The 23,348-nt window shown below is 35.8% G+C and overlaps 1 protein-coding gene across 1 annotated transcript; it reads right to left on the bottom strand.

The window, feature by feature from the left end:
• Positions 1-140: 140 nt before the first annotated feature.
• On the bottom strand, positions 141-21,005 carry LOC136203851 (uncharacterized). Its single transcript, XM_065995078.1, has 28 exons — positions 20,370-21,005; positions 20,085-20,277; positions 19,737-19,896; positions 18,854-18,990; positions 18,578-18,681; positions 18,328-18,403; positions 18,021-18,112; positions 17,885-17,940; positions 17,354-17,390; positions 17,093-17,191; positions 16,877-16,981; positions 16,711-16,783; positions 15,886-16,049; positions 15,182-15,236; positions 14,983-15,027; positions 14,131-14,251; positions 13,850-14,049; positions 6,632-6,723; positions 6,496-6,551; positions 5,903-5,992; positions 5,710-5,809; positions 5,494-5,598; positions 5,330-5,402; positions 2,487-2,650; positions 1,760-1,814; positions 1,562-1,623; positions 509-598; positions 141-413 (listed from the first exon to the last, which is right to left on the bottom strand). The coding sequence occupies exons 1-26, from the start codon at positions 20,370-20,372 to the stop codon at positions 1,565-1,567; spliced, it is 2,514 nt and encodes an 837-aa protein (XP_065851150.1). The 5' UTR covers positions 20,373-21,005; the 3' UTR covers positions 141-413; positions 509-598; positions 1,562-1,564.
• Positions 21,006-23,348: the final 2,343 nt, after the last annotated feature.

Raw genomic sequence — 23,348 nt, 5'->3', positions numbered from 1 at the left:
TCATTCACCTGTGCATAACCAATGAATGCCATCAAAAGATAAAAGGCATTGATCATGTGCCAAATTACCATAGCACAGAAAAATTTCAGGAACTGCACCTGTGACAGGTTTTTCCAAGATAATCGGCAAAACAACAGGGGTAGAGTGCAACGATTGAGAGCAAAACTTATAACTTTCCAAGAACAATAATATTTGATCGTACAAAAATGGAACATTCAACATAAAAATTAAATTAAGTGTCTGATTGGGTAAAGACCGGCTGAAATTTCATATAACTATTCCTCACAAAAACTAATCGAATTCAATAAGAGCCCTGCATAACTCACATAGCTGTGAATGCTTTCTTTACACCACCAGAAGAACCAGCTGGTACCACTTTTAAGACGTTGAACCTTACAGTCTTGGACAAAGGCCTGCAAATGGAAGAAGATCCATATTCTGTTACCAAACAAGACGAGGTACTTCATAAACATAAATAACAAGCTTATATGAAAAAATGAAATTTAACCTGCATTGGCCAATAATAACATGGTCTCCCTCTTTCACACGGAAGCATGGTGATATGTGTGCTGGAATGTTGGAGTGTCGCTTCTCGTACCTAAAGGTCACGAGACAAAGTTAGGATAACCATGGCTACAACGTGGAGCATAAAAACCAAAATTGAAAGAAAAAAAAAACAACTGCTAGAAGCTAAAGAAAAACAACAAACAACAACAGTTAAACTAAACAAACCTTTAAATATCTTCTACTTTTAGAACCCTACAAATTCATTTTTGTTCTCTTTACAAAATTAATTTAATTAAACCACATCTATAAAACATTCAACTCTTCAAGAGAAATTTGATTAAATCCATTGTTCCCTTCTCACAAAGTAAGATATTGATATACCCTTCTTATACCTTTTACATGAACCTATTACACATATAGGTCAATACGAATAAGTAACTATAATCTTTACCAGGACTTACATACAATTTTTCTTTATAGTTTTATGTATAATTCGGTTTATTAAATTTATAGTTAATTTGGTCATGCACGTGTTAACGATTTAATTTATATATTTAAACGAATTTTAACAGATACATAAATAGATACCTTAAAATTAAAACATGGAAAGAAAATGAAATTTAAAATATATTATAACAGGACTGATAATACATATGATCAACGGGTATTTCCACGGATATATTACCCATTGCCATTGACATTGTTGTCCATATTAAATCAAAACAGTCAACTATCAAAATTCTAGCTATTGTACAACACTTCGTAGCTAGGCACAATTTTTCTATATGTTAAATGTTGTCTACTAGTACCATCTTGAGGTACCAAATGCATTATAGTACTGTTACAAGGGCTAAACTAAGAAAAACTCCAGAATGGTCCGGGAAGAGACTGGTCTTAAACTATTCAGTTTGTGATACGTCAACAGGACCAAACTCTAGAATGGTACGGGAAGAGATTGGTCTTGGACCATTCAGATTGTGCCATGTCAATAGGACCAGACTGATCCTGGACCATTCAGATTGGGACAAGTTGTCTCACTAACATGGAACATTACCTATCAAATTCCCTGCACTGCGGCGCGAACACGTGGAAACCGGTTAGCCCACCGGGAAAATCCTGCACCCATTCAAAATAACTAATCTCAATTAAACTAGAATATCAATCAAGACTCGCGTTACTAAAATAAAAAGAAACAAATAAAATAAACAGCTTTACTTAAATTATTCGTCGGTATCAAGATTTTGAGATGTACCTGAGGTCACAATTTCAATAAGATCCATTTCTCCTGTAACAGCATCAGACTTTTCCTGCAATGGGTTCAATTGAGAGGCCTGAGAGTTTATCATTCCAGCTTGTCATATCTTAAAGATTCTCACCGTAAAGAGAACGTCTACCATACTTCTCGAGAAATATATTCGACCAATCAAAAGACGGATGCAATAGCACTTCATAGGACATTATTGGTGTTAAAAAAATAAATGTATGCAAGTGGCAACAATTGATTGGCCGGATATATTGCTCCGGGAATGTTATAGAATTTATCCACCTTAAGAGAGGTGAGGAATAATGCTAGATTTAGCTTGATGTATATGTAATGGTACAATGTAGATGAAAGCTGGCGTGACAATTAACTAATAATGGATAGAAGTATGAAAAGCATCCTGAATTTGACTGGTTGGATAAATAAGTTCAAGGGATAAAAATAAAAATAAAGAATCTTGGTTTTTCATATTTGCAAAGATGAACCTGTGGTTTAAAAGTTGGCAAGTACAGGTATGAGGTTTCATCAATTTGTTATGTAGTGTGGATTTAGGGGGCTAATGAGACAATTTAAGCAAGTTCATAAGGCTCAAGAGGCATCTCCAAAGTTCAGGGGGGGCAGTCGGATAATCTGGCCATGAGCCGAGATAGACTGCAAAGTGAGTTGATGCATTAAACCTAAAAAAAAACGTGTACACTGTAAATATCATCAAAATTACCTTCTGAGAAAAAGCAAAACATCTAGCCATGAGCTGAGATAGACTGCCAAGAGAGCTGATGCTGAAGCTGGGATGATTTAGAAGAGCCTCCTCCGACGTGCTATCAAACAGCAGCGCACAAATACTTGAAGCCATCATAATATCAGATGCATCATCAGTATTTTCTGGGAGAAGAGAAACAAAGTTCAGAAACTTCATAAATGAAAAATACATGCTTATAATTATCAAATGAAGTGTCACATTCAACGTTCAAATGTTAGTGCAAGGTTATTTAATTAATTTAGTATTATTTTGGGTGTTATTGCTTGTTTTAGTATGATTTATCTCCATATGACTCAAATGATTAAAAGGAGCAGAATTGGACTTAACTTGAAGAAACTTTAGACTTGAGACGAAATTGGAGTTAGTCTTGCTCAAGACTAGCTGAATCAAGAGAGCTGAAACGATAATGGAGTTAGCCTTGCCCAAGACTAGCTGAATCAAGAGAGCTGAAATCTTTCCAAATATGTCAATTGCGAATCTGTTCGATTTTATCACGTTTTCAGATGTCTATTAAGGAGTTTTGAGCCTACAAATCAGGAAGGAAGAAGTCAAGTAGTATTAGAAAGTTAGAATATTTATTTTTTATAATTAGCTAGGATTTATCTCCTAATTAGGGTTGGAGAATTCCTATAAACAGGAGAGGATCTATCTGTAAATCATTCAATTTTAATTCAGTTTTCATTCCGTTTTTAGTTTTTAGGTTTAGCTCTTATTTTTATTTTGTTCTCTCCTTCACAAGGGAGAAAGGTTGTTCTCCATGGCTATTCATAGCTAAACTTCCAATTTCGGTTAAGGGTTAATTCAAGGGCAGGTTTTCTCAAGTATTGCGAGATCGTTTTACTTCTATAATTCTTCTCTATTCATGTCATTTATTTATTCGCTGTGTTTAGGGATTTCATCACAATTGTTAATTTATATTTGAGTAATAACGGCCGATTGTTCTTTGACTAAATTAACATACAACTATTTGATTAAACTAGGGAATCAAAGAGTCATTGTTTAGTTGAATCAAAGCAGATAGTGATTGATAACATAAAATCGAATCTTGGAATGTATTCGGAGATAAAATCAGACTGACAATCTGAAATTCCTTTCTCCGCGTAACATTAATACATCAAGATTCAATTTTATCACATCAAGTGAATAAATAATTAAGTTTCTGAATCGATATCGCTGAGAATCGGTTGGCCACTGTTATTAGACTCGTACGAGTCGACAACAAGTCGATACGAGTCAAGTGGATTTCGAGTCGACTCTATGGTCTGACTCGAAATCCACATGAATCGGCCATGACTCGGCCGAGTCACCCGAGTCGGTCGAGTCATGGCCTTGGCTTAAAAAAAAAAATTAAATCGAGAATGTAAAGAGTCCCATTTTTATCTGATTCATGAATGTTGTGAGGAAATAATAAATGGCATTATTAATGATTGTATTGTAAATTGAAGTACATTTAATGCCAATAAACGTGCAGGTCTGTCTATCTATCTCCTATGTGAATTCATTTGTTATTGTTTGTTACAATTTACAAATGAAAAAAACGTACAGGCATAGGTTTTTTAACAGTGAAAAGAAAATCAAATGACTCTTCAAATAATTAAGGCTCTTAATTAAAAAGATTGACTCTTCAAATAATTAGGACTCTTCAATTATTTGAGAAAGGTTATATATTTCAAAACCTCTCTTATATATTTCATTTTTAGACTCATATTTAAAATTAAATATGGTTAATATTTTATTTTTTTATAATATTTTAAAATTGATCCGTATCTTACGATTCGATACAATTCACGAGTCTCGATTCACAAAATGAGATTTCGAGTCACGATTCGTATCTCGATTTAACAACTATGCCCTTGACTGAAATCTTCTTTACTGTTTACATTCAATCCCAATTCTATTTCGTTGTTTTTGTTAACTTAGTTAATCAATCTACTCAAATCCCCTTTTATTTAATTTTGTTATTTTTTTGGTTATTAATTTAGTTAAATCAGTACTAATCCTTTGGGTTCGACCTTTATTTACCCTTGTGCAAGCCTATTACTAAGGGTGGATTCGACACCCGTCACCAAACTACGGGTAATAGGAACTCGTGTCAAAGATCAAAATAGAAGTTATCATTGGGGCTTATCTATTAGCTTAAGCTTTAAAGTCAAATGGTACTTGGCATGGAATCAGAGTCTCTTAGGCTTTGATTGGATGAAAGATTTGGAGGGGTTAGGAAGGGTCAAGCACTAATTTTATAAGGGTTCAAATCTTGGCACTTTATTTCTTAATGGAATCAAGACATGATAAGATGAGCTTGTGTTGTACATGCTACGAGTCCAAGGGATATTAGCGTGCGTGATAGAGGTAATAATAAAAGCTATTCTTAGATCTTACCTCTCACTTTTAACTTTTTAGGTGGAATGGTTTCTTGACAACTCGCAAGTGTGAGAATATTTGCTTGTAACGAAATGAAATTCAAAAGATCAGCCCAGGCTTCATTTTGAACTTGCTATCAACTAGGAAAGCTCAATTGCAACTCCAATAACTTAATACTGTTATCGGTGCTGCTAAAAATTCAGTAATTCACAACAGATATTCCTTCGGTGCTAATGCCTGGTTGAATTGGAAGAGAAGAGAATCAATTGAATTTTTATTTTTTTAATACAGAACAGATATACCAGTATGAAAACTTATTTCGAAATTATTTTTGTAAGTCATGTAAAATTTCTCTTAAGACATTCCAGTTTTACTTATCATTCCAGATCTACTAATGATTTTGATGCAGGCATTGCATATTAGAACTATTAATTGTGTACCTGACCAATATCCCAAGGCTATGAGAAGATCAACAACAGTTGCTTCATCCACCGAGAATAATGCTTGCTCTTTCTGATTGTGAAAAATATACAGATAATAATTAGAAGGTTTTATTATTCTATACTGAAGGTCTAAGGTTGATACATAACAAAGATGAAATTACCTTTAAAAGCAAATTCATAACTGTATCGCATGCTAAGAAGATGGAGCTATTATCGTCAACTGTACAACGACTTGGGCCAACAACTTTTATGAGGTATCTGAAAACCTGTAAATATCAGCATATCAAAATATCAGTAAAACGCTTTAACACCAGCCTGGGGTGAAGAGAAAACCATGGCGCTCTATTTGACACGATTCCAAATAAGTTACAACTTACAGCTTGGTAACTGCCAGAAGAAATTAAAGCTTTGCATCCTTCAGTGTTCATTGTAAGTTGACACAGCACTGGAAGTAAAAAACATACAGAGAGAAAAGGACTGCAATCAAACAAATAGTTTCAATAAGTCGTTCTCAAGTTAAATTTATATGTAAGTATAGAATGTCATAAGATGTGTGCTTCAATAGCAAACCTTGGTTCGTCATCAGCTTCAATTGATAGCATATAACCCAAAAGTTCTCTGACCTTATCCTTGCAGGCATCAGGTGTTTCTGCAAGATAACTGAACCAAATAAAACCATCAGCATATTATTACATAGAAGCACAAGGTTTCGGAAAATTCATTACATACACTAATAGGAAGCCTATCAGCATGCATTAGGAGTGGAATAGTAAATTTGATTTTAAAAGAAAATTCGATTCAGAAACGAACAATAGCATCTGATTTTCTATGATAAATGTTCTCCCATAGGCAGGAATGCAAACACTAAACTTTCAGAGACAGAAAAAGAGCAATTACAACCACTACCTGCAATTTTATAGAACAACCATATGCAGAGGACATGCTTTATATGTGCCAATGCATAAATTGGTAGAAATGCATTGATTAGCTACATCAATGTGCAAACTAGATTATTCTCAGAGTTTGATTCAGCTTATCCCAAATACACAACTTGAAGAAAGATAACTACGTTTCCTATCAACAACGCTGAGAGCGATGAGAGCTCCATATCGATATATTCAGCTCAAAACAACTGTAGGTAGAGAAGAATGCCTAAAACATACCTCCCAACAAGACGTACAGAAGCAAGGAGATCATCTTCCTTCTTTTGTCCATGTTCCTACAGATCACAGAAGTCAATAAAGCTAAAGCACACAACTTTAACCACACAGTAACTTTTAACACTACACAGCTCCTTACCTTTGCATCTTGCAGATACTCTAGCACCACATTAACTGACTCCTCAATCCCACTGATCACCTTTATGCAAGTGTTGTCATCAATAAGTCCCCCTGCACAAAAATTAAGCGAACTTTCATAAAAAGAAAAATATTTTCATTGGAGAACAGGGACTTACATTTGATTGATGGAAACAAGAAACAACTCATCATTTGTAGCTCAAGGGTACAGGAGGTTACAAATACTTGAAAAAAGGCTTTTGTTAATATACTCTCTCTGGCTGTCAATAAATTTTCAATTAATCCATTTATTGGCATTCATGTAAATTAGGTGGGGAACAACTGAAAGAGGGGCACCAACAGCCTCAACAACGACCAGGAAAATCAACGGGCTCAAACATAAACAGCTTCAGGTATTTAATCTGGGTGTTGAATTTTCACCATCTCCACCAATAAAAGAAGGTAAGTAGTGATAGAATGTTTCATCTTGACGCAAATGCTAGTCTATAATAAGAAAATTGAATTTTATCAGGAAAAATGAACTAATTGTATTTATAGATACTTCTGGGCCTAAGCCACAGTCATGAGTCTTTAAGCAAATTATCGAATCCATATCCACAACATGGTCTAAACTTCCTGAGTTTGTCCATTAGGGATTGCATAGACGGGGTGTGTGGTTTCCTCGGAAACAGTGATGCTACACCACTAAAGGTACTTGAATGTTAACGGACTGAGGAGTTACAACGGAGGAGGATTACAAACTTCATGGACAAGTTGATATATTTTTAGTTTTTCTATCCTTGCTTCCGAGCTAATTAATAAATTGCAACACTTAATTTATAAATGATAGACATCAACAAATAGATCCAAAATCGAAGACTCTGAATTCTTTGAAAGTGAACAACCCAGTGAGCTCTACAGGCATTTAACAGAATACAGACCAATGTATGGAATTATTCTTGTGCATGGGGATTTCGATGAGTTAAATTAACATGCTCCAGAACCAGTAGATATTATGCTACTGGCCCTTGAGCAAGATAATGTAATTCCTCATCCAAATCACTGTGCACAACAATAATTTCACACAATGGATTGTATTCCGTCAAAAGCTCATCAAGTTTATCACATTTAAAGAATACAAGGTCTTTGATTTTGTACTTATTCATTAATCTCTACCATTTGTAAATCAAGTATTAAAATTTATTAATTAGTTTGGAAACAAGGATAAAAAGACTAAACATAAATCTACCTGTCCATGAAGGTTTGTAATCCTCATCCGTTGCAACTCCTACGTCTGACAACCATCCAAGTACCTACAATGGTGTGGCCTCATTCTCTCCGATGAAATTGCACACTCCATCTAGGCAAACTCTAATAGACAGTCTTGAGAAGTTTACACTAGTTGTGAATGCATGATCCACTAATTTGCATCAAGGATCATGAACCCAACAAGTGTCTACAATTGATCAATTCATTTTTTTCTAATAGAATTCAATTTTCTTTATAGAGTAGCAATTGTTTCAAATTAAAAACTAAAAAATGCATCACTTCTTAGCTTCTTCTGTTGGTGGTGCTGGAGATAGTACATATTCATCATCCCCAACGAAACAATTGTTAACCTGAAATTGTTCATGTTGGGCCTGCTGATCTTCCTGTGTCTACTGATGCTTCTCCTCCTCATGTTGGGCCTACTGATCTTCCTTTGGTAGAAGTTGAGGTTGTTAGTGCCCCTCTTGCAGTTGTTTTCTACCTTAATTACATGAATACCAACAAATACATTAATTAAAAATGTATTGTGTTCTTCAAAAAAAAAAATGTATTGTGACAACCGGAGTGAACATATAAAAAAGAAAAAGTTTTTTTCCAAGTCTTTGTAATCTCTAGTGTTAGAAATAACACCCTTGAGCTCTAGATGAGGAGTTAGCTCATGTTTCCATTAATTAAAATTCAAAAATCAAATGTAAGTCCTGGTTCACCAATGTTGCCTGGTTGCTTCTCCACTCAACCTTAAAATATTTATGTATCATTCAACTAAATACTTGAAGATATTTTGGATAGGTCCCATAAACAGAGATTAGTAGATAGGCATAGGCTAATGTCACGATTATTAGTTTAATTAAGAGGAATTATTTAGGTATTAAATTAGGTGGTTAATTGAGTTATTATTTACTTGTTATTTCTTTAAATAGTTGTTATTTAGGAATGTTTTACAACTGTAACAGTTGTACTATTCACAGCTGTAGGAATTTGTACTGCTGCCACATCAGCAGTAGCTTTGCCTATTTAGAGTCTTTCCTTGTAAGTTGCTATTATCAAAATATTATCAAATGAAGTTTATCTTCTTCCTTCCTATTTTCTCTCCTCCCTGCTCTCTTCTTCCCTAATTCTTTGGGTCTGTCTTCTACCTTATTCTTTTCTCCCCTTTACTTCTATTTCTGCCCTAGTCCTTGACAGTCAGGATCTCTAGTCCTGACATTGGTATCAGAGATTTCCTTCCTCCGGTCATGGAAGAATCTATTCAACGATGGGAACTACTTTGCAAGGAGCAACAAAACCTCGCAGAACTGTTTCGTAAGCAGCGACAAAACTCTCTTGAACGAATCAACATATCTCTCATATCCTTGGCTCAACTGATTCTAGAAAAACAAGGAGTTTCAAATCCTTGTTTTGTTGCCTCCCAGCTGTTTGATGTAATGTCTGAGAATAAAGAAGAGGAAACCTTGCAAACCACCTTCCAGCTGTTCGATGAAATGCCTAAAAGGAAGATGGAGCTAACAAATCCCTATGTGCTGGGAAACATAGAAGATGTGCTGGAGCAGGCTTGCCTAATGAAGCAGACCACTACTGTAAATGTCACGCAATGTCAGGGTGAAGCTCTAAAGCATCAAATGGAGAAGGTAAGCCCCTCTGTTACTGAGTCTTACTCTCTACCATGTTCTGTCATTGATTTAAACCCTGAACCCCAGTCTGCTGTTACATCTTACACCCCAAACAATCTTAAACCTAACCCAACTTTTAGATCCCCATTAATCACTACATCTTGGACCCAAAACACCCCAAACAGACATGATTTTGATCTGTTTAGGATTCAAGGTCAGAATCTTGTGAACCAAATTTTGTGCAAACAGAAGATTGAATCTAAGCATTTGCATATGCCTTGTGCTCTTGAAGACCCTATTCTTGGGGTTACTTTTGCATGCAAAGATACTAGCCCCAACAAGCTGAAGTTGGGGGTCGGTGCTTATTGGACAGAGAAAGGGAAGCCTCTTAATGTAGTGAAGCTTCAAATGGAGAAACCACCTGACAGATTTGATAAACTACCATATGACCTTGGTCCAAATGGGAAGGGATCAATTGATGATGGTGATCTGCAAACTATAAATCCTTATGTTGGAAATATTCTTCTATGGACATTTGGAAGACGTGAGTCTATTCTTAGGGTGAAGATAAAGGGACCTATTGATGGGTTTTTTGTTGCTATCAAGGATAACATATGCACGCCAGATATGCCTTCTACTGGTGGTTCCCGTTTTTTGGAGAACTTTCGAGCGTCGTACGATGCTAGATTGGTGAAGAAATTAAAGGAGAAGGGTGCTATTGTGATTGGGAAGACTAATCTGGATGAATTTGGTATGGGGCGTGCTACTGGAGGTACATTTCTGGTTACGTCAAAACCTTGGGGTTTATCTCAAGTTCCAGGAGGGTCATCAGGGCAATTTGCTGCAGCTGTTCCTGATAGGCAATGTGCGGTTTCACTTGGAAGTTATACTGGTGGAAGCGTAAGACTACTAGTGCCAATTTGTGGTGTTGTTAGTTTGAAGCCAACCTATAGCCGCGTCTCAAGATTTGGGCTCTTGGCTTATGTGTTTTCTGTTGATGTTATTGGATGCCTTGTTAAATCAGTTGCTGATACTGGGATCCTTCTTCATGCAATATCTGATTATGATATATGCGATGCCACCAGCAATGTGGGAGCGGTTCTTCATTTCATATCTCAATTAGCTTCATCCCATCTTGTCGAATCTAGACTACAGAAGCGGTTGAAGGTTGGTCTTATTCGAGAAACTTTTGATGACGACGTAGATTATGGAGTAAAATCTGCAATTAGTAATGCTGCCCCACACCTAACAGACTTAGGGTCCACCATGACAGAGGTATTGATAGAAGTAGTTGAAAATCATATGTCCCAAGTGATAGTTGTAGATGAAATAGGTACAAACACTGAAGCAATGGTTGCAAGTACAATTGCAGAAATTGGGATGGTGCATCATTCTTTGGGAATGTTTGTTGGAGGAATACAGAGGGTGAAACTAAGGAATGAAGAAGCAAAGCACAGAGGAGTCCAGAAAACAGTGCTGGGAAGGAAGATTTATGAAGATGGATCACCTTACAAGAGACAGGATGCTAATTATGGCAATATGCTATTAATTTCAATCGGGGAATTCGCGAAGGATAAATTGCTGCCAAAGAATGAGTTTACAAATCCAATAGTCTCTCAATGTGTAAATGTTTATGGTGTTGTTGGGCTTAAGGACCCTTTGATAGTTAAGGTTTCTTCGTTAGTTTCTCTAAATGAGGTTGAAGGGACATTTCCTGATGGAGTCAAACTGATTACAGTTCATGAGGTTACTACCAACGAAAATGGAAACTTAGAGCTAGCTTTCTCTGATTATCAAGCAACCTACATGGGTCCAATTGAATTGCTTGCAACCCCACGTTATGAGCACTTGCTTAAGTTGCTAACGACTATGAATGATGACCAGTTAGAGCCTTCAATTGTATTCTTAACAAGGTCAATATTGTTGAAGCAAGTGCGAATTAAGGCTCTCCAAAATGGACATATCTCCATGGTCATTGGAACTCACAGTTTAATATATGACAGTGTAGAATTATCTGCTTTAAGTATAACAGTGGTGGATGAGCAGCGCCTCTTGGGTATAATCCAAAGAGGAAGGTTTAATAGTAAGTTATATTACAACGCTGTAAGTAGGATTGCGACAGCCATTATTGATGGGTCTTCAAAAGGTGATGTCAACATGGAAATTATGAGCACAAGGGCTAAGCAATTGCTACAAAGCATTTCAGAAAAGAAGGGAAGGCACGTGAACTCAGCTGAATACTCAGAGGAAATACCACAAGTAGTTGAACTTTTTAAGAATCAAATTAATTTGGCTGAAGTCAAGTTCCCACTAGGAAATTTTGAGACTTTCAAGGAGTTCTTCATACAGGACTTAACACTTGGTGCGAGACAACTTATTTTCATAGTACATGATAAAGTTGTTGTTTGTGCATCTCAATGTTGTCTGATGGAATTTGAAAATGTCGAAGAAAGTGCAAGATTACAGATTGAAGGCTGGAAATTTTCTACTAGAGCCCTGAAGGGAAAGGAAATAAGCTCTACCATTTGTGTTGATGGATATTTAGTCATATTTCCATTGGCACCACAGGATTATAATCGATTTCATTCTCCAATTTCTGGAACCATAGTGCAATTTCAAGATGTGCCTGGGTATTTACACACAGTCAATTCTGTAGCTGTCAATAGTGAGTACTGCACCATTTCCACAGAGAACAAGCTGATTTTTGTTTGTATGGATGCAACTATTATAACTTCTGCACTTTACCTACTTACTATGGTATTTTTTAGAGCTGTTGCAACTATGGACAAGTTAACAGGTGACGATTTTCAAGGGACGGTAACAATTCTGGTGGCAGTTCTCTGTTTTTTCTACATTCTTGGGGACAAGAATGATCTAAAGGAGGGGGTATTGTCACGATTATTAGTTTAATTAAGAGGAATTATTTAGGTATTAAATTAGGTGGTTAATTGAGTTATTATTTACTTGTTATTTCTTTAAATAGTTGTTATTTAGGAATGTTTTACAACTGTAACAGTTGTACTATTCACAGCTGTAGGAATTTGTACTGCTGCCACATCAGCAGTAGCTTTGCCTATTTAGAGTCTTTCCTTGTAAGTTGCTATTATCAAAATATTATCAAATGAAGTTTATCTTCTTCCTTCCTATTTTCTCTCCTCCCTGCTCTCTTCTTCCCTAATTCTTTGGGTCTGTCTTCTACCTTATTCTTTTCTCCCCTTTACTTCTATTTCTGCCCTAGTCCTTGACAGTCAGGATCTCTAGTCCTGACAGCTAATAGGTAGGAATACATATTTCTGGTGGAATTCCCTTCAAATGTAGCATAAAAACAACAACATTCAATCATCTATACAAACAGAACAAAGCCAGAAGAAATTCTCCGAACTGAACAAGAAAAACAAACGGGGAACAATTTATGAAGCATATGCTAGCACTCTCTCTCTATATATATATATAATATAAGCTATGATGCACGGACACTTCGGAATCATCACGTATCGCGTGTCCGATACGTTTCCGACACTGATACGGCCGGACACTCCAGGGACACCGTGTCGGGGCCGTGTCTGTAATTTCGGAAAGTTGGACACGCGTATCAGTGAAGGATACGCGTGTCCCAGGAAAAAAACCCTAATTCTTCAAAACCGAAAAATCCTTTCCGATTCCGATTACATCCTTTCCTATTCCGTTCATCTCCTTCAAAACCGAAAAATCCTTTCCGATTCCGTTCATCTCCTTCAATAACCGATTGATTCTTATTCCATTGGAGAGTCAGAAACTCCAAAGGACAGGGACAGGGGGAATTAATATGCCATTAATACAAAAACTCTCAAACTTCTCCATCCATCTATATAAATAGGGCTGCTAACATTCTAAATTCTTACGTTCCTGTTCCTACTCAAATTTCTAATTGTTTTGCTTGGAGATTGAGTATATTTTTAATATTTATAAATTTGCCCCAATATTTTTAATATTTACATGTGTCCCCCAAGTATCCGTGTCCTGTGTTTTATAGAAATGACGTTTCCCGTGTCCGTGTCCGTGTCGGATACCGTATCCGTGTCCGTGTCCGTGCAACATAGAATATAAGCAGTCAATTATATGATTTTTGTAAGAGAATCGGTGGTATCGAAAGTGTTGGACCCTAAACCTCAAAAGGTAAGCGCTTAAAGTTTAAGTGTAAAGTGAATGACAAGCGATCTTCAAAATTGGATCAAGAAAATGAAATGAATGTAATGCAAGTTCACTACATACTTTCACAATTGCTCAATATGACTATAGTAATTGAGTAAGCTTTAAGCTTATCTAAGCATACACAAAGAAGGATATTGTACAACTTTCCTGGGCAAAATTTTTCACATTACCTTCACTTTCAGCTATTGATGATATCAATTTGATTATCCTCTCTATCAATGAAAAAGCTATAGCTACTTTTTGTTGCTTTAAGATGATAGTTTCTGCATAAGCTGAAGTATTCTTGGAAGCTTCATATTTCAAATAGGCCAGCTCATTGAGCAACACAGCAACTTCGACCCTGGAATACTCCAGCACCAACAATAGACACCTGAAAGCATACTAGTAAGAGACCAATAACAAAAACCACCGACAAACCTCAAAGTAAGAAAAATTCGCATGAATAACCTACTTGTCACGAGGCAATGATTCTTGTAAATCGGGCAAGTTTGACTGACCAATCAGCCAATTTTCCCCAAACAGGGACATCATCGATTCAGCCAAAATAAGGGCATGAAGCTTTTCGGCAGGTGCTGTGATTGAAAGGCAAAAATGAAATGTTTCAAGTTTCGTTGAAATGACAAACTACGTGACATGTAGATACAAAATAAAACTTGAGAAAATAAATTCTGAAAACATTATATATACACACACACTGGTGATGGGAGGAGAGGAAGCAGAAAGAGGTGAATAAAGAATCATTATTGAATGGATTTTAACAGATACATAAATAGATACCTTAAAATTAAAACATGGAAAGAAAATGAAATTTAAAATATATTATAACAGGACTAATAATACATATGATCAACGGGTATTTTTACGGATATATTAACCATTGCCATCAACATTGTTGTCTATATATTAAATCAAAACAGTCTACTATCAAAATTCTAGCTATTGTACACTTCGTAGCTAGGCACAATTTTTCTATATGTAAAATATGGTCTACTAGTACCATCTTGAGGTACCAAATGCATTATAGTACTGTTACAAGGGCTAAACTAAGAAAAACTCCAGAACGGTCCGGGAAGAGACTGGTCTTGAACTATTCAGTTTGTGATACGTCAACAGGACCAAACTCTAGAATGGTACCAAACTCTAGAATGGTACGGGAAGAGATTGGTCTTGGACCATTCAGATTGTGCCATGTCAATAGGACCAGACTGATCCTGGACCATTCAGATTGGGACATGTCACAATCCCAATGGCATACAACCAGTTGGGACAAGTTGGAGAACTTCTCACTAACATGGAACATTACCTATCAAATTCCCTGCACTGCGGCGCGAACATGTGGAAACCGGTTAGCCCACCGGGAAAATCCTGCACCATTCAAAATAACTAATCTCAATTAAACTAGAATATCAATCAAGACTCGCGTTACTAAAATAAAAAGAAACTGAAATAAAATAAATAGCAGTACTTAAATTATTCGTCGGTATCAAGATTTTGAGATGTACCTGAGGTCACAATTTCAATAAGATCCATTTCTCCTGTAACAGCATCAGACGTTTCCTGCAATGAGTTCAATTGAGAGGCCTGAGAGTTTATCATTCCAGCTTGTCATATCTTAAAGATTCTCACAGTAAAGAGAACGTCTACCATACTCCTCGAGAAATATATTCGACCAATCAAAAGAGGTATGCAATACCACTTCATAGGACATTATTGGTGTTAAAAAAATAAATGTATGCAAGTGGCAACAATTGATTGGCCGGATATATTGCTTTGGGAATATTATAGAATTTAACCACCGTAAGAGGTGAGGAATAATGCTAGATTTAGCTTGATGTATATGTAATGGTACACCGTACATGAAAGCTGGGGTGACAATTAACTAATAATGGATAGAAGTATGAAAAGCATCCTGAATTTGACTGGTTGGATAAATAAGTTCAAGGGATAAGAATAAAAATAAAAAATCTTGGTTTTTCATATTTGCAAAGATGAACCTGTGGTTTAGTATGAGGCTTCATCAATTTGTTCTGCCGCGTGGATTTAGGGGGCTAATGAGACAATTTAAGCAAGTTCATAGAGCTCAAGAGGCATCTCCAAAGTTCAGGGGGCCAGTCGGATAATCTGGCCATGAGCCGAGATAGACTGCCAAGTGAGTTGATGTATTAAACCTAAAATAATGTGTACACTGAAAATATCATCAAATTACCTGCTTAGGAAAAGCAAAACTTCTAGCCATGAGCTGAGATAGACTGCCAAGAGAGTTGATGCTGAAGTTGGGATGATTTAGAAGCGCCTCCTCCGAGGTGCTATCAAACAGCAGCGCACAAATACTTGAAGCCATCATAATATCAGATGCATCATCAGTATTTTCTGGGAGAAGAGAAACAAAGTTCAGAAACTTCATAAATGAAAAATACATGCTTATAATCACCAAACTACAGGTAATAGAAACTCATGTCAAAGATCACAATAAAAGTTATCATTGGGGCCTATCTATCAGCTTAAGCTTTAAAGTCAAACGGTTCTTGGCATGGCATCAGACCCCAAGTCCAAGGGATATTAGCGTGCGTGAGTATATCAGAGGTAATAATTAAAGCTATTTTTGTGTCTTACCTGTCAGTTTTAACTTTTTAGGTCGAATGGTTTCTTGACAACTCGAAAGTGTGAGAATATTTGCTTGTAACGAAATGAAATTCAAAAGATCAGCCTAGGCTTCATTTTGAACTTGCTATCAACTAGGAAAGCTCAATTGAAACTCCAATAACTTAATACCGTTATCAGTGCTACTAAATGAAAATTTCAGTAATTCACAATAGACATTCCTCTGGTGCTAATGCCTGGTTAAATTGGAAGAGAATCAATTGATTTTTTTTTTTAATACAAAACAGATATACCAGTAAGAAAACTTATTTCAAATTTATTTTTGTAAGTCGTGTAAAATTTCTCTTAAGACATTCCAGTTTTACTTATCATTCCAGATCTACTAATGATTTAATGCAGGCATTGCATATTAGAACTATTAATTGTTTACCTGCCCAATATCCCAAGGCTATGAGAAGATCAACAACAGTTTCTTCATCCACTGAGAATAGTGCTTGCTCTTTCTGTTTGTGAAAAATATACATATAATAATTAGAAGGTTTTATTATTCTATACTGAAGGTCTAAGGTTGATACAAATAACAAAGATGAAATTACCTTTAAAAGCAAATTCATAACTGTATCGCATGCTAAGAAGATGGAGCTATTATCGTCACCTGTACAACGACTTGGGCCAACAACTTTTATGAGGTATCTGAAAACCTGTAAATATCAGCATATCAAAATATCAGTAAAACGCCTTAACACCAGCCTGGGGTGAAGAGAAAACCATGGCACTCTATTTGACACAATTCCAAATAAGTTACAACTTACAGCTTGGTAACTGCCAGAAGAAACTAAAGCTTTGCATCCTTCAGTGTTCATTGTGATTTGACACAGCACTGGAAGTAAAAACATACAGAGAGAAAAGGACTGCAATCAAACAAATAGTTTCAATAAGTCGTCCTCAAGTTAAATATCATATAATAAAACATATAGAGTAAGCATAGAATGTCATAATATGTGTGTTTCAATAGCAAACCTTGGTTCGTCATCAGCTTCAATTGATAGCATATAACCCAAAAGTTCTCTGACCTTATCCTTGCAGGCATGAGGTGTTTCTGCAAGATAACTGAACCAAATAAAACCATCACCATATTATTACATAGAAGCACAAGGTTCCGGAAAATTCATTACATACACTAATAGGAAACCTATCTGCATGCATTAGGAGTGGAATAGTAAATTTGATTTTAAAAGAAAATTCTATTCAGAAACGAACAATAGCATCTGATTTTCTATGATAAATGTTCTCCCATTAGGCAGGAATGCAAACACTAAACCTTCAGAGACAGAAAAAGAGCAATTACAACCACTACCTGCAGTTTTATAGAACAACCATATGCAGAGGACATGCTTTATATGTGCCAATGCATAAATTGGTAGAAATGCATTGATTAGCTACATCAATGTGCAAACTGGATTATTCTCAGAGTTTGATTCAGCTTATCCCAAATACACAACTTGAAGAAAGATAACTACTTTTCCTATCAACAATGATGAGAGCTCCATATTATATATTCAGCTCAAAACAACTGTAGGTAGAGAAGAATGCCTAAAACATACCTCCCAACAAGACGTACAGAAGCAAGGAGATCATCTCCCTTCTTTTGTCCATGTTCCTACAGATCACAAAAGTTAATTGAGCTGAAGTACACGACTTTAACCACACAGTAACTTTTAACACTACACAGGTCCTTACCTTTGCATCTTGCAGATACTCTAGCACCACATTAACCGACTCCTCAATCCCATTGATCACCTTTATGCAAGTGTTGTCACCAATAAGTCCCCCTGCACAAAAATTAAGCAAACTTTAATAAAAAGAAAATATTTTCATTGGAGAACAGGGACTTACATTTGATTGATGGAAACAAGAAGCAACTCATCATTTGTACCTCAAGGATGTTATTTCTAATACCGGAGGTTACAAATACTTGAAAAAAGGCTTTTGTTAATATACTCTCTCTGGCTGTCACAATAAATTTTCAATTAATCCATTCATTGGCATTCATGTAAATTAGGTGAAGTGTCAAATTTAAGTTGATTATGCAACACAGCAAACTGTCTCCCTATTGAGACCAACTGTAGGAGAGAAAGAATGGTGAAAGCTGTCAACTTGTTAGAGAAGAACACAAGTGAAAATTGATAAAGACCTGGCCTTTGGAACCATTAACATATTATGATAGAACAAGTTGGAATCAGAAATCCATAACAATGGACTAGATATTCAAGTCACATGCAAAATTGAGAAGTTACCATCATTGAAAGCTCTTGCAGGTAGCTATTGATGATGGAATCCAGAGAAAGCTTATTAAGCACAGATTGTAAGATTTTCATAGCAAGCTCTATGATGCGTGAACCTGAAAGATATACACTTCACATGGCCTAATTACTAATTAGGACCTAAAATATGCCCAAAAAATCCTCAACCAAGTTGAACAAAGGCATCTTCCTTGAAAGCAATGTATTTTGAAGAAAACTTCCATTGTCTAGGAAAATAAAACATTAATAACAATAAGATTTTTCTTTTACCATCAGGTAAACTAGACATTTGATAGGCTAGCACTTTAATGCCTCCAGATTCATGGAATGATTTGGCTCCGTCTTCAGAAGATGCTGCTACTTGGTATAAGAGTTCGCAGCATTCTTCCAGAACTGCTCCGCTTGATCTGTCATTTTTTATAAAGATCATAGATCATAAATCAATAGGTTGGTATCTTGGGCCACCCAAATAGTCAAATTTTGAAGAGAAAGAGAAAGTGCAGCGTTTTTTCACAAAATTATATATCATCGTATAAAACAGCATATCAAAACACCCAATCCACACCAAAACTGCCAATGGTTATTTGTGCAAGATAGTAAATCAACTTCTTAGCTGAAAAACAGCATTAATTCCTAATAGGTTCCCTTCTTATTCCACACCTAGGATTCAAACTAAAACCATCAGTCAATCTTCACACTACTACTGAATGACTTTTTTCATCATATGCGTTGCAAATCTAAACCACATCACTCAAATTTCACTAGTCCAGTGCAAAAGAATGGATCCAAATCTTTAATTAAGAAGCCAATCAACATGATCATTGACTTCCATTATTGAGATCAGTCATGGAGGTGAGCCAATTTTTCACTATTGTGTCACAATCACTCACCATTTCCCACTTCCCTTACTTTTTTCACAGCCTTAGCTGCCAGTCCAAACACTAATCAAAGCTTTATGCCAATAACAACAAAAAAAGATGCAGACTGAAGTTCACATCAATACGAAAGATTAAAAAGATATGATTCAGACAACAATATAAATGGCACTTAATCTTTGAGTGCCTCAAATATAAAAATCATGAATTCCTAATATGCACAATTATTTTATCACCCTTTCCAACTTCATATGAAGAATTAATAGAAATAAGCTTACGTTGATACTAATTCCAGTATCAATGGAATTTTCGAAACCATATCTTCTGAAGAAGCGATTTCAGGAACACGACAAAACGCAGCAAGAACAGTAACCGATAACTGTAAATATGCATCGCGATTGTTGGCTCCATTGCCACTTCCACTTTCTTTACTCATTCCTAACCAAAAAAAACCAAGAAAATACATAAACATAGACATCAAAACATAATCATAATCATAATTTCTAAGAGTTAAATAAATTGAAGTAGCAGATGCTGTAATAGGAAGAACAACAGGTGATGTAATGGAGAAATCGAGTAAATACAAGCTCTAATCATCGCATTCATAAACCAGACAGAGACAATACCAGTTCTCAGGAGCCTATCGAGAAAGGTCACGCCGACAGCATCATAAACCCTACGAAGGGAAGCGACGTCGTCTACTTCACAAAATTTGGTTACTAGCAGCAAACCAGCAAGGCGTTGCTCGTCTCTATCGCCTTTTAATAGCTTCAAGCAATCGTCGAGAGTCGGAGAGTGCTGTTGCTTCTGCTGCAACTCCTGCAAAAGATAGCAGTGAGTGAGGGGAAAACTCAAGAGTTTTGACATTTTAGGGATTGAAAAAAGGAAAGGAAGTCGAAAGAATAGCAAACCATGGAGGTCGAGTACTGAAGATCAGAAGAAGAGAAGATGTTAGGAATTTCTGAAGCAATGGCTGTGAAATTGGAGGAGGGAAGAGAAATAATCACTTTCGTGTTTTTGAAAATATATTCAAGTTTGAAGTAGAAAACACCAGAAAACAGGAAGATGATTTTTTATGGAAATTTAAATTAAGGACATAAACGACATGCAAATTAGAGTAAAACGACATTGTCCTATGAGCCGAGTGTCACGGGGTAAAAGCCGATCACTCTAAATTCTCATGTGGCGCCAAGACTTTTCCAAACTTATAGTTCGCCAATCAATATTGATGGATTGCTTTTTTACACTTATCCATCAATTTCTACGTATAAAGAGAAAGGTTATGAGAAAGAAGTTTGTTAAAGGTTTTAACCAATGTTATCGGGCTCGGACCAGATCGGCCGGATTGGGAACCGGTGAGGAATCCGGTTCGAGCTTGACTGGTTCAATCATGTTGAAAAGCCCGGCATAAACCGGAGTTTAACCGGCGACCGGAGGTCGAACCGGGAACCGGTGCAACTCCGGTTCAGTAGGCGCCTCCTCTAAATTTCGCGAACAATACAAAAACAGCTTTGAAAGGATTATAATATAGAAAAACATCTAATATCAGTAATTACTCTTTGAAATAGTAGAATAGCAGAGAGAGAGAGAGAGAGAGAGAAAGAGGCGGTAGAATAGCAGAGAAAGAAGAGAGAGGCGGTGGAACAGGTGAAAGAAGATGAAGTGGAAGTAGGTTTTTGGAGTCGCATTTAAAAAGGATGATGGGCTAGGTTAGCTTTTATTGGCCCTAATTCTAAAGGCCTAAGTAAGTGTATGGAAGCAACTATGTTATGACAAATCTGGAATAAACTTTAGGTTTTTGATCAAATACAAAATTTTATTAACTTTAATTGTAAAATTAATACGAAATATGGTATTTTATGTAATTTTCTCTTAGTAAAAATAGGTAACTTACTATTTTACACATATTCATTAGGTGTCATTCTACTAAATAAAAATAGATTTTAAATTAATTATATATAAATATTATTTATTTATTTATTACGTCATCCGATCCGACCAATCCGAGTCATCCGATCTAACCAAGTGACCCGTGATCCAGTTATAAATCCGGTTTGATGTCCGGTCCGGTTCTGATAACATTGGTTTTAACCAAAAGAAAGGTTGTGAGAAAAAACTTTGTTAAAGGTTTTAACCAAAACAAATAAAAAATTTTCAAACTAAACTTTGAAAATTACCAATTTCGATATAACTTTAGCCTCTTGATAGATATGTCTAAAAATTTATTGGAAAATTATAAAAGTTGGCTTAAAAACATGAATTTAATATCCTTAAAACTACGAAGGATAAAATTAAGTAATGGCTCAACTAAAACTAACGAGACAAAGCAATAAAAGGAGAGTTAAGGAAAAATAAAAAGAGACCAAATAAGAAATTAACCAAATGAAAAGATAAAGAGAGAACCCAATTGGAAAACCACGTGTCTACACCACATTTTAACTGAAGTTGACTACTCGTTCTCAATTTTCAGTTTACCCTGAGTTGGGATGTGCTCTCCCTTAATTAAAATTGGTTTCTACAACTTTTTTTCGATATCGAGTCCTTCCTTTGATGGTCTGATTTGCACCTCTCTCGACCTGATGATTCGAGCTTGTCTATTTTTCATTATGAAGTGATGTCCTTATCATCCACTCTCTGTTTTGCAAAAAAAAAAAAAAAAAAGATCCCAAATTGCTTGTTGAGTGTGAAATAGATACATCGAGTTTGATGGATTTAAACGCTCACATTGAACGAAAGGGATGTCGTTCTCAACCAATTTGCAAGAACCATTTGATAAGTATTCGAGTTAACTTTCTTCACAATTTTGAAAAAATTATTTATCCAAGGTCAAAGTTTGCCACTTGGTGTGCTTGAAAGCCTTTCATGGTTTGAATACACAGCAACATTTTCCCCAACCTCAAGTTGCGGATTCCTTGATGCTCATCCTCATTGGCTTTCATCTCATCATTATTCTTCCATGCATCACAAACATCAAATAGAATGTTTCGTCGACACTTGTGAACCCACTCATTAGATGTCTCATGAAAACTCTTCATAGCACCATATTATTTTGTATATGTCCACTCTAGACTTTTCTACCTTTCTTGTCATTAGCACAAACATCATTCTGCCATTTTCGGGTTGCTCTTGCCTTCTCTTTATCCACCTAGACACTATTCCCACTCACCACATACTTCATGAACACCAAATCCCTCGTCTCAAGGTCACAACCCAATTCACTTTCCACGTGCTATTTTCCAAGATAATGCGTCACTATCCCTTTTTTACATCAACCAACCTGTTATAAAATACCCCAAATTCTCTACTTTTATTTCATTCTTTTCATGGTTTAAATTGGTTACATGTTTTTCCAAATTTTTCGATTCATTTAATTTGCTACTCCATAACACATTTGATCCACAAACATCTCTTATGTCACCATTTCTTTCAGCATCACACATAAATTGATTTTTCTTTATTCTCACAGCAAATATCAAACCTAATTTCACTATTTCCTTCTTTAAGATCAATATCAACCTTTTATTTTAATGAAATTATTTCTAATGGGCATTTTCCCAAACACATAAAAGACATTATTTGCAATATAGTTTTCTCCAATCTCACCGCGTAAAAAAATCAATTTCACCAATGTATTTACCCATTAAAATTTATTTCTCCTCGTTTATACAAATATCAAAATCCTTACTGGTAATTTCACTATCCGTGAACTCAAAGTGAGAATTTGAATTTTCATCAATCATACTAACATCCAACTTTTCATTCACAACTTCAATATTCAAATCTTAAACATAGGAATTTGAAAATAAAAAATAGGGTTACTTTTTTAGTTTTAGGACGTATGAGGAGAAAATGATGACGATCCCTTGGAAAAACAAATGATTCATCTTGTC

Source organism: Euphorbia lathyris, chromosome 8 (assembly GCF_963576675.1).
Source record: "Euphorbia lathyris chromosome 8, ddEupLath1.1, whole genome shotgun sequence".
NCBI lineage: Eukaryota > Viridiplantae > Streptophyta > Magnoliopsida > Malpighiales > Euphorbiaceae > Euphorbia > Euphorbia lathyris.
This window is presented reverse-complemented; position numbering and strand designations above follow the sequence as displayed.